Raw genomic sequence first — 16242 nt, 5'->3', positions numbered from 1 at the left:
AATTCTTTAACGAGTTCTTAAGGAATGACCCAATAATGATCAGAATAGTTAATGGGTTGATCCTGACCTATCATTTTTGTGTCAGATTATCGAATCGCGCAAAAAATTATCAGACCTAAACTATAGTGATATCTTTATCACATGAAAGTGTTCATGATCGAGATATTATTGCATTAATATCTCCGTAACATAATAGTGCTCATGATCAAAGATACTACCACAATGACAATTTCGTCAAATAAAAGGATTCATGACATTTTTGTTTTATTTATCTTTTATTAGTGTTTTACCCTTCTTTTTTTTTTTATATATATAAATGTTTTGGCTTTCATGGTGATAGAACAGGCTGGTAAGTTGCTTTAGGTGATAGAGCTGTTTTGGTCAGTAGGTTGGTCAATTAGTAAACTCACCAAAATAAATGAGCAGGGCTAAATTAGTCTGTATGAGCTTGCATAATGATATGATTTAGGTCCTAATCATTGGACAGAGAATATCTCTACATCTCACTGTTTGGAGTATAAGGATCAGATAATTTGAACAGTTTAAATGAGACGGTCCTCATTAATTTATTTTATTGATCCGCCTCTCACAAAATGAGAACTTCAATTTCTCTTTCACACAATAAAGGTCCTGAATTTTCTGATATTTAAGCTCCTAACAGTAAAGTTCGGAAAGATTCCAAATTCCTAATCATTGAGAGAAAGCAAAATGAAAAGGACATATACACTTTAGTCTAATATCACCTATTGTAGGCTTGTATTATAACCAGACTCATTATTCAAATAATAGCATTTACTTTTTCTATGTGCCTAAAGAACGAGACTAAAATATAGAAATCTCTTACTTTGGTAAATTGTCATACAAAATAATGTGGCCAAACAAATGTACCCAAATTTTTCTCTCAAAACACGATGTTACCCACTATAGACTTCATTTGTTTTCATAGGAAATTAATAGAACTTATGATGTGTTTCCAATACATACAAGCACCACAACTATTATCCAAGAATTAAACGGAGTATATCCCAAATATGAGATGGTTTAAATCATTTGCTTGTTTTGTGAAACGAATGGAGCTTCTCTTGACATTAATATGCACCGGTGTATATACATTGAATCCTTAATGCATCTAGCCTTCCGTTAAGTCTGTGTAACTTCTTACACACTATTGTAGGCATAACATGGAACATGCAGTGTGAAACCAAAAGGGATTCATAACATCGTTTACCAATCATAGAAAGAAACAGTTCATGTGCCTCACTCTAAGCGGAAGCCCTGCAAACTATATATATATATATATATCTTGGCCACAAGGATTTTACAACTTTTCTTTATTCATTTGTGATACCCAACAATATAAAAAAGGGTAATTTAAAAAATGGAGGAATCAAGACTGCATGTGAATATTAGGTAAGAAATCAAGATTATTTTGAGGAGGAGGACGTCAATGGGCACTCTGTTTTCACGTCAAATTTCGAGAATGTTGAGAATCAGATGTTTAGGGCTTGTAGCTCACGTGTGGTTACAAGCATCTAGTTATGCACTCAGAAGTTTTGGGTTCGAATCTTCCTTCAAAACATCACTTGTACAACAAAAATTAAAAAAAATTAAAAAAAAAATCAAAAGATAGAACTTGGGTCTTTTGGGTTGGATCTTTTAGAGGTGTTTTGAGATTAAAACCAACAATTACGACTCTGAAATGATAGATTGAATCTTAGGGCCCAAAACTGTGAGAGTTTAGACTTTTTGTTACCCCAATATTTGGACTGGGCTTATGTAACATGGGTAGGCCTAATACATAACAGAACAGTAAATTGTAGCTATGGTCTTTTGACTTTAACTCAATTAGAGTAATGATCCTCAACTAAATTCCTATTACCATTGGTCTCTCAACTTTAATTCAATTGGAGAAATGGTCCCTTAACTTTATTCCAATTGTAGCAATTGTCCTTTCAACATAACTCATTTTGACAAAAATTTTGACGTAGTTGACAAAAATGACCTATAATTACACACTTTGATGAGTTGAGGGACCCTTATTATATAAATGGTTATCCCAACATAACTTATTTTGACAAAATTTTGACGAAATTGATGAAAAGGACTATAGCTACACATTTTGATAAGTTGAGGGACCAATGGTAATAGATTTTTAGTTGAGATACCATTGCTCTAATTTGATTAAAGTTAAAGGATCATTACTACAATTTACTCCATAACAGAATAATCTGGTATTAGTTTCTTTCACTAATTAATGAAGTGTTGACCAGCAATTACCATGGAGTTGCTCAACGGTTATAGACGAATTTTAAGATCGTATTTTCGATTCTTGACGTTGATGAGTCATAATGGTGACTAAAGAAAAAGACTAAAATGCCTTTAAGAATCATCACGTTTCCCGAAAAAATGAATTGTCACCTACTGGTTTTTTTTATTAAAAAAAAAAGAAAAAGAAAAAAGACTAATAAAATCTTGATCGGCAGCCAGTCCAAATTGCAATCAACTAGTCACTCAATCAGTAGTTTTGAAGATAGGGAACAGATGGGAACTGCTGCCACTTTAAAATATTCAGCTTACAAATAAATCCAAAAGGGTGACGTTGGATCGGGGCACGTCAAAACCCAGAAAGAGACACTCCAACCCAACAACTACACACACATACATATTTGTCACTTTCATCCACAACAAAATCAAACCATATGCTGCCCTTTTTCACACCACAACCAGTTCACACCACTCACGGGCATACTCTCCCGAGCAGGAGTGACACTGACGAGCATTCTATTGTGCCGGTATTTCAAATTTCTCACATAATAACACAATATCAAAGTAGTAGTGACGTGGACGAGAATCTCATTGTGTTGGTATTTTAAAATTTCTCACATGAAAATACAATATCAAAGCAAGAATGACATTGATGGGAATCCTATTGTGCCAGTATTTCAAATTTTCTCACATGAAAGCACAATATCGAAGCACGAGTGACAATTACGGGAATCTCATTGTGCCGGTATTTCAAATTTTCTCACATGACAACACAATATCAAAGCAGAAGTGACATTGATAGAAATCCTATTGTGCAGGTATTTCAAATGCTCTCACATGATAGCACAATATCGAACCAAGAGTGACATTGATGAGAATCCCATTGTGCCAGTATTTCAAATGTTCTCACATGACAACACAATATCGAAGCAGGACTGACATTGACGGAGATTCTCATTGTGCCAGTATTTCAATTTTCTCACATGACAGCACAATATCGATTTGAGATGCTAACACAAGGATATACCAAATGTGAACAAGTCTAACTCCTTCACATGTGAACGAAGTTAGATGTGTTATTAATTTAATTTTCTTAACAAATAAAAATGAATTACTAAATATATTTTATTTTTAGAAGAAAAATATTTATAAACTTTGTCATCTCCAAACAAAACCTCCCAAACCTCCCACCTACCACAGAAACCCCAAACAAAACCTCCCAAACCTTGTCATCTCCGCCACTCCGCACCCGCCGGCTCAACCATGAACTCCTCCTCCACTCTCGCTTCCTCCTCCTTCTCTACATCCTCATCTCTCTTCTAATACAAACTCATTCCCAGTAAACCAACGCAACCTTCCCTTCTCCGTTTTGACCCTCCCCATTCCCACAATTCCCCCAATGTCCCTGCCCTCAAAGTCACAGCCTCCTCCGCCGCCCACCACCACCGACCCCTCCTCCCAGGTAACACCCACAACAACCCAAGCCCGATTCTTCAAACTCTTAAACATTACGCCAAAACCGCCATTCTCATCGGAGTCACCGCCGCCGTGTTCACCACCAAATCATCGACTTTGCTCGCCATAGCCGAACCTCCGCCGACATTGTCCGACTTCCTGGGTTCGAATTCGGAAGCCATCGGTGCCCTGAAATCGCTTCTGCAGCAGAAGCTCGAAAACGGCGAGGACGACGAGGCGCTCAAGATCCTGCAGCGCTTGGTCGAGGCGCAACCGTCCAATACCGAGTGGAAGTTCATGATGGAACGAGAGAACGAGAAAACGAGAGAGAGCCTGAGGTTCGGGTTATGCGAGACAGCTTTGAGGTGAAGAGCGTGCAAGAGAGTTCTGGAGAAGGGAAAGGTGAAAGCGTCGGTGAAGGGAAAGCCGAGGGCAGTTTTGGGTTATGGTATATTTCATTAAACGTGGACACTGTTCACCCGTGTGTGGGTGAAAATAAGCTGCTTTTGGAAGCTGCAAATTGCAGCTTTTTGTCATCTCTTGGTTTTGGGCTTTTTTTCACCCTCAACTTTGAAACAAAGCTGTTTTTCAAAGTTTACCAAACACCAAAAATTTTCATAGTGTGACGCCTACCATTGCATCTGAAAACTATGGCTTTGTGAATGCTAATCTATAGCCGGACGTCTAGTAGAAGATTAAGACTACACTTTCTTTTACCTCTGGAGACAAAATATGTTGATCCCTTCTGAGAGATGGGGCCAACTACTCTGGTATTAAAGAGATGCAACCCTACCAAGCTTAGCTACCCTTCATGCATGGTTGAAGAGGACTAGGATTCTCTCTCCTCTTTTTTTATCTCCTTCCATCCCCTTCTCTCACACTCTCTATTTTGTCTTTCTTTTTTTTTAATAAAAAAATTAATATAAGATGTTGATGTGATTTAACTGTGACCGTTCAAATGGGAAGGAAATGAAGGGAAGGGAAGGGAAGGGGAGGGAAAAAAAAAGAGGAGATAATCCTTCTCCGGGTGAAGCTTCCTATTTGTCGTCTTTGTTCTATTGCCCACTTTGGAAGTGCATACCTACCTGGAAATTATCTCATTTTGAAATTTAAGACGTTCAATTAAGAAAAATAATACGAGACCAAATGTAATGATTGGGATAAAGCTTACGATTTAGGAAGTTTTAACCAAACACTTTCGGTACTATTCACTTTAACGAAAAATCACATTTTTACTCTAAAAAGTCAATCCTGGTACTATTCACTTACAACACCTTTTTGTCATTTTTGTTAAAACTCAAAGTTTTTAAGCCATTTTCATTAGTTTTTCTTTGACACACTCAGTGGCGGATCCAGGATTTTAGACTCGGGGGGTCCCAATAATAAAGATAAAAAAAATTATAGTGAAAAATGTCCTCTCCACAGAACTATTGATCTCACATTTTGTTGCGGAGTAGACCCTCAAGGCTATTCATAGCGAAAAATGTCCTCTCCATTGCTGCTTGCACATCCATGACGGCAACAAGTCTCTCCATTGCACCCAATGACAGATGCAGGATTTTAAGATTGGGTGGTCTCAATATAAAAGTTCAAAAAAATATTAGACGAAAATATAAATTACAAAAAAATGACGAAGTTTCATACTCGAAAATGTGTCATTATAGATTTATTGCAAACTACAACGAAAATATCCAGAATATAATTGAAATTATCTAAAATTGGAATTGAACTACTTAGTTTGTGAATACGGGGAAAGAGATTGGGGTTATGCAAGTGGGTGGGGAGGTGACTGGAGAATGAGATTAGCCAATTAGGAGTTAGAAATGGAATTGGAAAAGTTTTGACGCTGTTTGAAAGTTGAACCATTTTGTTTAATAAAAAATTGTAAAAACTATATATTAAAGAACGTTGTATCGACGCACTGTTTTACTTAGAAGGATTTTTTCAAACCATACATCAAACGCACCGTTTTCCCAAGTCATTTGAATAAAAAGTAGTATTCTTTCTTCTTTCTGGTTTGCAGAATACCTAAACACTCTGTAGCTCCGCTCATCTTCTCCTTCACCATATATGCCCAGACTTGGGTGATCCTTGGAGGTCCTCACAAAAATTTATCTTGGCTTCCGGTGGTGCTAGGACCACCCAGGCCCCTTAACAAATCCGTCCATCTGCACTTGCCCAAATTGTTGGAGGGTCCCGAAGGTTGATCACAAGTGTTTCTTCAGGCTTTCGGAGGGTCCCGGGATCTCCCGAGTCCCTATATGGATCCGCCATTGGACACACCCCGACCCAAAATATCTACTAAGACTCCAAATCGAGCTGTGTTGGCCGACACCTGGAAGGTGACAAAGCCATAAAATGTAGTGATGTGGAAAATGTGAGTAAATTTAAACCTAAAAGTGCCTAAGTATAAAAGTGTGCTTTGAGCGAGAATGAACCCATTTCACACATGATGTCAGAGCATAAGTACAATACAGTAAGATATTGTGAGAATTATACCATCGAAGGTAATCGTTTACACCAAGATTTTCCAAGAATCCTCGCCTTAAAACAAGTATAGTTTCCAAAATATACATACTATGTATAGTATGAAAATACCTACCGTAGCCTGCAAAATCACAAGATTGCCATATGTCGCAATATTGCGTAAATGAACATATAACAACCAATAACACATAATATCGCATAAGAAAACATATCATATTAGGTGCTCATTGACACATTCTAACACGCGAGTTCATGCAGAGGTATTTTGACATGAACTGGATTGGGTGTAATAATAATATACGTTATAGTGCTACAATTATGTAAATACTGGCGCTATTTGCAGTCACATATGAGTTGGAGTTGTCTATTACAACTTGTACGACAAGACCGATACTTACTTGGATCCAAGGTGAGCGTGCAGTGTGGATGTGAACATACATGTGAAAAACTGGCCCTGGGTGAGCACTAACACCGGTGCAAAAAACGATGAACAAATAACATAATTATAATCATGCCACAACCATTCAACAATTCTAGTCAATATCATACTATTCATGACCATAAATATAATTAAGGCGTCCCCTTATAGTAAGCTTACATGTGTATCCCGTATGATAGTCTCATCATTTCCCAACAATAAGGCATTTCTTATAAACGTAAGTTTAATCATGGTAATCACGTATAGAATTTATTTATATATCAAAGAAAAGACCCACTTACAAATCATGTCGCCAAGTCAAACCCGTCTTGTAGCATTGAGAGTCCTTACGATCCGTTTCTCCTAAAAACGAAACAATTTACGTAAATATAATGTGCTAATAAAATTACGTGTTTTCGTACAAAATACGGCTAATAAAGGAACTATCCTACAACGGTCGAATTTCAGAAAACGAACGGTGAATTTGGAATCAGCGCGTTGAAATACGCTAAAGAGGGTCCACAACCCTATACAAGTCAATTTGGGACATCTGCCCATGGATTTTCGATCCATAACTTCCCAAAGTCCACACTATGCTTCTAGAACAACATAGTAAAACTTCTTTATGATTCAACCGTCGAATCGCCGCTAATCGCAAATTCAAGTGGTAGTCAAAGTTAGATTTTACAAACTTTAGAAATTCAATTCGGGAAGATCCATACGTCAGATTCCAGATCCGTAAGTTCCAAATGTCCAAAAATATTACGTACTATCATGTATTAAAGTTTGGTGACAATCCAACAGTCGGATCATCCATTCATATAATAAACAAGTAGCAGCCAACTAGGCGGTCCACTACGATACTGTATTCAAACATCAGGATTTCACTAAATGGATGTCAATTATGAAATCGGGGCATCAAATTATCCCAGGATGGTTAGGTGGGGCCTCGGCCCACGTGGCAGTCGGTCGTCTCGACTTGCCTTAAAATTCAACTATTTCCAAAATTTACCAAATTTCACAGAATTGTAGATCTCGATGAGTGAAGCAAGTTTCATACCTATTGCCAAGCCCAATTTGGCCAGGAAAAGTCCCAATTTCCCCCGAATTCGCCTGAAACCCTAGAAATTAGTGGCTTTGATCCATCACCTTTGGTGTTCCGCCGCCCCTATAGTTGCTTGGGCTTTGTTACCTGCCTCACGAAAAGTAGTTTGATGGTGGTGGTAGACTGCACTACCTTAAAAAATGGCGGAATTTAGCCGTACACCCCAAGAACTCGCCGGTGAGTTCATCACGAATTCAAGGCCAATGTAACTCGATTTTTGATGAAATTGGAAGAGGAAGGGGTGCTAGGTCAAATCTAGGTGGTGTGTGGCTTCTAATCGCCGGAGAAATCGCCTGAAAAGGCGTCAGAAACCATGGCTACGACCGGGTCGGGCAGCGAGTCAATGGATGACCCAATTTGGTTGGTTGTTCCCTCCCCCCCTCCGGTTCCTCTCATTTTCTTTCATCTCCTTTCTCTCCTTCCTTCTTTCTCCATTGGTCACTCTTATTCCTCTCTTCTCCCCCGATTTGGCCAACCTCTTTTTTTTTTTTCCTCCTGTTTTCTCTTCTTCCGATAGGCCTCCCACTTCCTCCTTTATTTCTGATTGGGCAGCCCCCAAGCCCTCATTTTTTTTCACGATTAACAAAAACTTTAAGAGTGAAATATTGCTTCTTTTTCAATTTGAATTACAAGCGTTGACTATAAGATTATTTGAAATGCAACTCATAGTCAATTTGGCAAATCGACGTCTAAATACGTGTTACACTCATTACTCGTAGGATATTAAATCAAAATAAAAAAGCTTAATTGACTTCGAGATTAACTTCAGCAAATAAAGAAAAACATATTACTAATTCCTTAACAATTTTCTTGGTCATGCATCAAATTAATTATTATTCCTACGGTCATGCATATAATTAATTATTAGGGTAAATCTCAGTTTACTACTCTCAAGTTTCATGGTTTTTAATATTTGGTACATGAAGTTATTTTTTTCGTTCCAGAGTCATACCTAAAATGTTAATTTTGGGACAGTCTCATACATTCGTTAGTCTGGCTGTTAAGTCTCCCATTAACTGATGACATGAAGCCAATATGGACAATGACTGAGCGCCACGTGCCATTAAGAGGTCCATGTGGAAATTAAAAGTTCAATAAAAAAAAATTTGGTCGTCTTTTACCTCCCCCGACCTTCCATTTCTCCCTTATCCCTCCATTCTCTCCTCTGCACCAACCCACCAAATCCTCATCTCATCTCCTCTTTGACTCATCATACATCCACCATTCCCCCTCCATCTTCGACTTCACCCATCCACCCACATAACCCTCATATTTTCTTCAACGACCTTCATAAGGTCGAACCTCCGACCTCCATCTACCTAATTTGAAGCGATGGAAAGCCACGGGGTGCTAACCAAAACTACAACCCCTTTGCCGTCGATATTCTGGATCGTGGAGCTTCTCCGATTGCAACTGGTTTCAGTGTTGCCTTCGAGTCAAACCATGACGTCAGTGCTTCGTCAACGATCTCTTTGACTGCCGCAGCTTGGAGCAGTAGCCTAAGATAGGCTGTGTCATCAATCAGATTTGGAATGAGGGTTTGGTGGCTTCGTGCAGATGAGAGAAATGAAGGATAAGAAGGGAGAGAGCGAGGTACAGATGGACGGAGGAGAAATCGAAGTCGTTGCCGGTGCAGAAGTGCCAAAGCTTTGATCTTGTCGTAGATCTGGCGGCGCATGGCTAAATATGGAAGGGGAATGATGGATTTGCAAGGAGTGAGAGGAGGATTGGGTAGGTGCAGAGAAGAGAAGGAAGAGAGGGAGGGCCGAGGGATGGGATGCGGTAGGAGATGAATTTTTTTTAAAAATTATTTATAATAATATTTTTAATTTTTTTAATCCACGTGGCGCCCAATCATTGTCCATGTGGGCTCTACGTCACCAGTTAACGATTGATTTAACAGCAACCTTAACGGAGGTACGAAAGTGTTCCAAAATTATGACTTTAGGTACCACTCTGGGATGAAAAAAACATAATGTTGAAAATGTTGAAAATCAAGAAACTTCAGGATAATAAATTGAAATTAATCCCAATTATTATTCCTACCAAATGGGCTTTAAATTAACCTTTCTTTTCCTTTACTTTGTTTATTCTATAAAAAGGAGCCATTTGTGATTTTGTTACTACATTCCATCTTTTTGTGACAAAAGACTCACAGAGGTTTTTTAGTTTTCTTTAGCCATCATGTGATTCACCAGTACCAAGAGTCGCCCCATTATGTGTCGTGCAAATACGAACTTGAAATTCGTCCTTAACAATTGGGTCTCCGTGGTGTTTAACTTAGAACCAATGTTTGAAATATTCTAGATATGCTCGATATTTTCACGGAAATATCCAAAAATTTAGGAACGATATGGAAAGAGGGATATTTCTGGAAATCAGTCAATTTCCTCAATGTATTTTTTATATTTTCAGGAAAATCTAGTGTTTGCATACAATTTGCAAAAAGTTTGCAGGAAATATCCATGAGCCTATGCATTCTTTGTTTTTAATTTCTTTCTTTATGATATTAGTTTACCTCAATAAAATTTATGTTGTTTTCATGACGAAAATTTCAATTAAGTTATGTATAATTTATTCCTCCTAGTGAAATGCTTTATTTATTTATTACTTGTCATTATAAGGAAGTTTTTCTTTTAACATATCACATACTTATTGTTTACACAATATCTAATTATTAATTCTTGATTCATACATGTGTTGTGACTTTATATGACTTCCCTAAACAATAATTGTAAATTTCCATGTTTTTGAGCAAATTTCCATCATTTCTATAGAAGAAAATCGATATACCTATTGTTATTTCCACAAATTTTTACCTATCAATATTTTCACCAATACTAATATTTTAAACACCGTTTACAACTTTTAAGACTTGTCCTTTTTTGGATTACCCACGGGTCACCGTCAGACACGAAACCTCGAGAGCATTGAACGTAATAAACTCAAACTCCGGCCCCCAATTATCACCACCACCACCCTCCATTCCCAGATTTTGACTATATAAAGATTTCCAATTTCAGTTACCAGAAATTATTCGCACGCTAAATCCGATTGCTTGGCATCTAAGGTAACAGTGCACACTCCCGCTCTCTCTAACTCCCCAAATTTAGAAACCCACCTCTCTATTTCCCCTAATTTTCGTTTTCCCACCCCCACAAAACCCTAATTTCCCTTCCGGATCGGCCCCAATTTGCCAATTTTTTGCAATTCCGCTTCTTGATCCGAAGTATGTAAATTTCTTTTTCGTCTTTGTTTTTTTCTTCGGTAATTTATGTCCCAATTTGCGAAATTAGGGATTCGGAAATTTGAAATCCGGAATCTTTTGGGGATTTTATTACCTTTTGTGTTTTCTCATTAAATTCGGATCTGGTGGTTAGGGTTATTTGTTGTCTGTGCGGAATGAAGATCGAGGAGTTGGAGGCGGAGGGGGATTGCGGCGTTCGGAACGACGCCGTTTCCGGGCGGCAGGTAGTTAGGGTTGACGAGGCTAAGAAAGCGCTTGTTGGAGCCGGGGCGCGGATCCTTTTTTACCCGACCCTGTTGTATAATGTGCTTCGGAACAAGATGGAGGCTGAGTTCAGATGGTGGGACGAAGTTGACCAGGTTTTTCTCTTTCGAATTTTGTCAATTTATTAGTTTTTCTGAATTGGGTTAGTTAATCCTCTGTTTGTTGACTTTGGAAAGCGTAGAACATTTTAACTATTTTAAATTTTTTTTTTTGCGGATTTTATATTTTATTTTTGTTATGTAGCTACGATTTGTTTGGTTTCTGGGAAAATTGGTTTCGAGAGAAGAAACTAGTTTTTGGGATTTATCAATTTTGTAAGAATTTTGTCTTGTGATTCCAATCGAAGATATGTGGCTTCATATAGGGATTAATTTCCTACAGTCAGTTTACTCACTTTCTTGGCAATCAATTGGAATTTGGATGATGGATAAATATTAAGAAATTGAAAATTTCATGTTTTCAGGACTCTAGACAAAAATGGGTACTTTTTTTTTTTTTTTGGAAACTAAATGGGTACTTGTTGCTAATACATATTTGAACATCTGGTTAAATTTCTAATATTGTATTATTATGGAATAGGCCGAGTATATCATATGTATGAATATCATCTAGGTTTTGTTGTGAGAGATGTACTTGTTTGGGTAGAATGTATTTCTTTGCTCATGTTGTGGTGTTTAATGGATACGTGGTGTTGTTCTTTCAGTTTGTTCTGCTCGGTGCGGTTCCATTTCCCAAAGATGTTCCCCAGTTGAAGCGGCTGGGTGTTGGTGGTGTGATCACTCTCAATGAACCTTATGAAACTTTGGTTTCAACATCCTTGTATCGTGTGCGTGACTGCTCTGCACCATATGGCTGTGAATTGCTGCTAGCAAGTTAGATATGCATATATATATTCTTGGCTTTTGTTTTTGGATAATATGAAGTAACAAAGTCATTATTTCAAGTTTTTTTTCCTCCAACAGAAATATGGTTTTAAAATATCTAAAAATGGGCAAGTTTGAATTCACTGTTATGTGTTTTAAATTTTTAATATATGAGAAGAGGAACCTAAAGATTAAGATTTGAAATTAGAATGATTGTTTCTATTTGTTTCAATTTGTTTTCAGAAGTTTTATTACCCTCCCAATAAGACGAGTGAAATCCATTTAAATCTTGTCTATTTGGATCCTACTTATTCGTTTAAGATGTTTGAGGGTTTTCAGGCCCATGGAATTGACCATCTAGTAATTCCCACGCGAGATTATCTTTTTGCCCCTTCATTTGTTGATATCAACAGAGCTGTAGAATTCATTCACAGTAAGCGATCCTTTTCTACTTCAAGATTTTGCTAGTTTGTAATTTATTAGCTTTCATTGGTAGAGTTGTTAGCTTAATTATGTAACCTTGGTTTCCCGAACACAGAGAATGCATCATGTGGTGAAATTACTTACGTGCACTGTAAAGCTGGTCGGGGAAGGAGCACAACTATTGTGCTTTGCTATTTGGTAACTATCTCCTGCTTTCAAAAGTTAGCTGGTTGCGTTAAGTGAAGAGTTACTGATGATGACCGCTTTTCAACCTTTAGGACATCATAGGATTGAATTGATTTACTGTCTGTAGGTGAAATACAAGAACATGACACCATCTGCAGCCCTGGACTATGTTCGGTCTAGAAGACCTCGTGTGCTGCTAGCCCCCTCACAATGGAAGGTATGTATTGTAGGTCTCTCTTATATTTTTGCATTTTGTTATTACCTGCAATCTTCTATCATTTAAAACGTTTGATCGTTGCCGACTGATTTTATTATTTCCCATTCCCATAACCTCAATCACCATTTTTTGCTGTTTCTTGGCAGGCTGTTCAAGAATACAGCAGATGTGGACCAACTACCACAGCATGTTCTCCCTCCGGAGATGCAGTTTTAATTACCCAAGCTGATCTTGAAGGGTACCATGGAACTTACGACGACACTGCTCGTAAGCAGTTGGCAATTGTTTCTAAAATGGTGAAAGCCAGCCCCATGATAGCTAGGTTATCGTTCCTTTTTGCATCCTTGAAAGTCACCGGAAATTGTGGACCAGTCACGAGGCAGTTGCCTGTGCCGGAACCACGTGCTTGCTGAGCTCTCCCACATATCATGCAAGTGTCAAGCGTTGTTTGCTTGTAGAGAAGAGCACGAATGCATAGAAGTTTTATGAAGCGCTGGTGTTTCAGGTTGCATCATGTTTACGAGAGGGAGAAAGGTAAATGAAGAAATCAAAGAAAAACCAAAAAAAAGGTTTCGGCAGCTTTCTTCAAGGTTGTGTATACTGTATAGCACTATGGCAATGGCTGAGGAATGTATTGGAGCTTCTACATGTACATTACAGCGCATCAATTTTTCTTCCTTTTTTATTGTCATTTTTTTCTGTGTTAGTGTTCCTAGTTTGTACCCATGGCACACTATGTACTGTTGCTGCACTGCATTTAAAGGACCAATATTTTGCTTTTTAACCTTTGTTGTTGTGTGTAGATTATATTTTTATTTGCTTTAGCTGCTTATGTCAACCGTGTAAGAGGCTGCAAATTTTTAGAAGGTTTCTTTCTTTCTGTTATACGTCAGCTGATGTCTATGTTCTGAATGGCGGCAGGTCTTTAAGAGGGTGAGGTGCCATAAACTATGTCATGGAGACAAACTTTTGTCCGACCGGCTGTATACGGAGAATGACTTGCATACGGAGAATGACTTCAACAAAACAGGTTCACTATTACTACGGCGTTTTGTTTAAAAATAAAACAATCACGTGTATGTGGGACCAAATACAGGCGACGTGTTAGTAAGGCTGCATGCCACGTGGTATGGGCGGAAGCTAGAATTTGCCATGGATGGGTTACAAAAGTTATCTTCTGCTTGGTTGTTAGAGGTGTCATACAGATGATATGGTTCTGCATCCAACCTAAGATTTGCCTCTATTTCAATGCAATGGCCAACTATTGTAGTTGTAGAGTTGGACCATTTTGGTCTTTTTACACAGAATGAGTTATCTGTCCGGCTACATTTCATTACTAGATTGTTTGGGTTAATTTGTAGTGATTTATCGTGTGATTTATGAATTCTAGGCCCATTAGGGTCATCTATTAAAGCCCTTCTTCACTAACAAGGCCCACATACTCTATTTTGTATGTGCCCAAAACTACTGAAATTCAAAGACGTAGTTAGGCCAATGGTCAGAGCAGTGTAATCGTCTATTGTATTCAAGTTTCAATCTTTCTCGGCATGAATTAAACAATTTAGAATATATTGCGCCGCTTCTTTAAAATGGGTTAATTACACTAATACCTTCTAAGGTTTATCGTGTTTTCACTAATACCCCTTTAGGTTCTAATTCACTTTCACATAACCCTTTTAGGGCTAACATCACCTTAAATAATTTCTTAAAGACAATTTTGCCCTAATTATTAATTACTTTATGAAAAATGCTTTATAAATAAATAGAATAAAAATTAAAATTAAAATCTTACATTAAACAATAAAAGGAAATAAAAGAAAATTGAAGAAATCTTGTTACTTTCTTCCTCTATGCTGTTAATTAAACAATGAAAAATGCTTTATAAATAATTGGAAAAACCCTAGCAGAACAAATCTTTCTCCTGTTAAATCATTTGGGCATTTCGGAGTAGGAATGTTGTCGGGTAATTTCTTCCAAGAAGCCAAATTAGGTACTCTTCTCCATGTTTGAAATCAGGGCTTTCTTCCATATCGTTTTCTTGTCGAAATTGGTTTCAGTTTGGGTGAACAAGGAATGAAGGAGGTTGACGAAGAGATGGAGGTGGCGGTTTGAGGACAAGAACAGAAAAATAATTGAGAGAAAGATCTGAAGATGCATAGGTGGCTTTCTATTTTTATTTTATTTTTATTTCATGGTTAATGTATGTTTTTGAAGTCCAACAAAAAAAAATCTATTTTCTTTATATTGGTTATTATTATATGTATTTTTAAAAAGCCTTTTTTATTTTTTAAAGTAATTAATAGTGAGGCAAATTTGTCTTTAAGAAATTATTTTAAGGTGATGTCAGCCCTGGAGGGGTTTTGTGAAAGTGAATCAGAACCTCTAGGGGTGTTAGTGTTATGTTTCAAACGTGAGGGGGTTTTGTGAAAACACGATAAACCTCAGGGGATGTTAGTGTAATTAATCCTCCTTAAAATAGTAATACACGTATTAACTCATATCTTCTATATATAGTTCATTTCACATGGAAACATCGTGGAAACACACTTTCTAATTCAGATGTTAAAAATGAGTTAATTTTGTGTATGCGAATAGTTTTGATGTTCTTTTAAATATCCCATCGACTTGATGACTCCCATACAAAAAGATTGAGAGCAAGAGAGAGAGAGAGAGAGAGAGAGAGAGAGAGAGAGAGAGAGAGAGATGATCAGTCTTTTGTTGTTGCATAAAAACAGAAAACAGAAACAGAAGTTCCACACTGGAGAATCATATCAAATGGCCATGGTGCAAGACCTATTAGGGCTGGAAATTTGTCCCGAACATCCCAAACCAAACCAAAAAAATTCCGATCCCATACCAAAAAATTTCCAAATCAATAATACCAAAATTTTTGGGAATACTTATGTAAAAGCACTTCAGCTTATAAGCGATACTGTTATAGATACGTTAAAAAAATTAACTTCAAGTGCTTCCAAAAAGTACAGAATATGGAACTTCAAAAATGGTTTTTAACTTTTGTTATCAAACGTTGTTAGGAGGGATTACTTGTTCTAAAAACACTTCTATACATACCCTTAGAATTATAAACTAGTTCGTTTTTCATGGCAGTTTCTAATTTATGCTACATATTAATGCATCTCTTCTTTAGCTAGTTGCTTAACTTCAAAAGAGGCATATGATTGATTTCATACTCTTTTCCACTACATGTACATGTTTTCCTTCCAATCGATGTTTGCATACGAGAGATTTTTTCAATGTGCTAAAACACGGAGTGGTACACTGCATGTTATTATACAAATTAAAAGATACTCA

At 37.3% G+C, this 16242-nt stretch overlaps 1 protein-coding gene across 4 annotated transcripts; it reads left to right on the top strand.

Moving 5' to 3' along the window:
* The first annotated feature begins 10655 nt into the window (after positions 1 to 10655).
* On the top strand, positions 10656 to 14425 carry LOC125469659 (phosphatidylglycerophosphate phosphatase PTPMT2-like). Of its 4 annotated transcripts, XR_007251884.1 has the most exons (8): positions 10679 to 10959; positions 11111 to 11336; positions 11945 to 12067; positions 12348 to 12537; positions 12643 to 12725; positions 12841 to 12930; positions 13077 to 13464; positions 13852 to 14425. XR_007251884.1 is itself a non-coding variant. In XM_048567287.1 (7 exons), the coding sequence occupies exons 2-7, from the start codon at positions 11133 to 11135 to the stop codon at positions 13341 to 13343; spliced, it is 957 nt and encodes a 318-aa protein (XP_048423244.1). In that variant the 5' UTR covers positions 10656 to 10800; positions 11111 to 11132; the 3' UTR covers positions 13344 to 13714. The 4 variants fall into 4 exon arrangements, 3 of the variants coding, with proteins under 3 accessions (XP_048423244.1, XP_048423243.1, XP_048423245.1); XM_048567287.1 differs by lacking the exon at positions 13852 to 14425 and having other exon boundaries at positions 10656 to 10800; positions 13077 to 13714; XM_048567286.1 differs by lacking the exon at positions 13852 to 14425 and having other exon boundaries at positions 10680 to 10959; positions 13077 to 13714.
* The last annotated feature ends 1817 nt before the right edge of the window (positions 14426 to 16242 follow it).

The sequence above is a fragment of a genome, unplaced genomic scaffold (assembly GCF_019419815.1).
Source record: "Pyrus x bretschneideri cultivar Hongxiangsu unplaced genomic scaffold, Pyrus_bretschneideri_v1 Contig44, whole genome shotgun sequence".
In the NCBI taxonomy this organism is placed as follows: Eukaryota; Viridiplantae; Streptophyta; class Magnoliopsida; order Rosales; family Rosaceae; genus Pyrus; species Pyrus x bretschneideri.
This window is presented reverse-complemented; position numbering and strand designations above follow the sequence as displayed.

Bases quoted from the DNA above. Each gene is read 5' to 3' on its own strand.
- LOC125469659 (XM_048567287.1), top strand. From the start codon at position 11,133: ATGAAGATCGAGGAGTTGGAGGCGGAGGGGGATTGCGGCGTTCGGAAC. The intron at 12,068-12,347 runs GTGCGTGACTGC...ATTTGTTTTCAG, and splicing joins TTTCAACATCCTTGTATCGT to AAGTTTTATTACCCTCCCAA. The intron at 12,726-12,840 runs GTAACTATCTCC...TACTGTCTGTAG, and splicing joins CTATTGTGCTTTGCTATTTG to GTGAAATACAAGAACATGAC.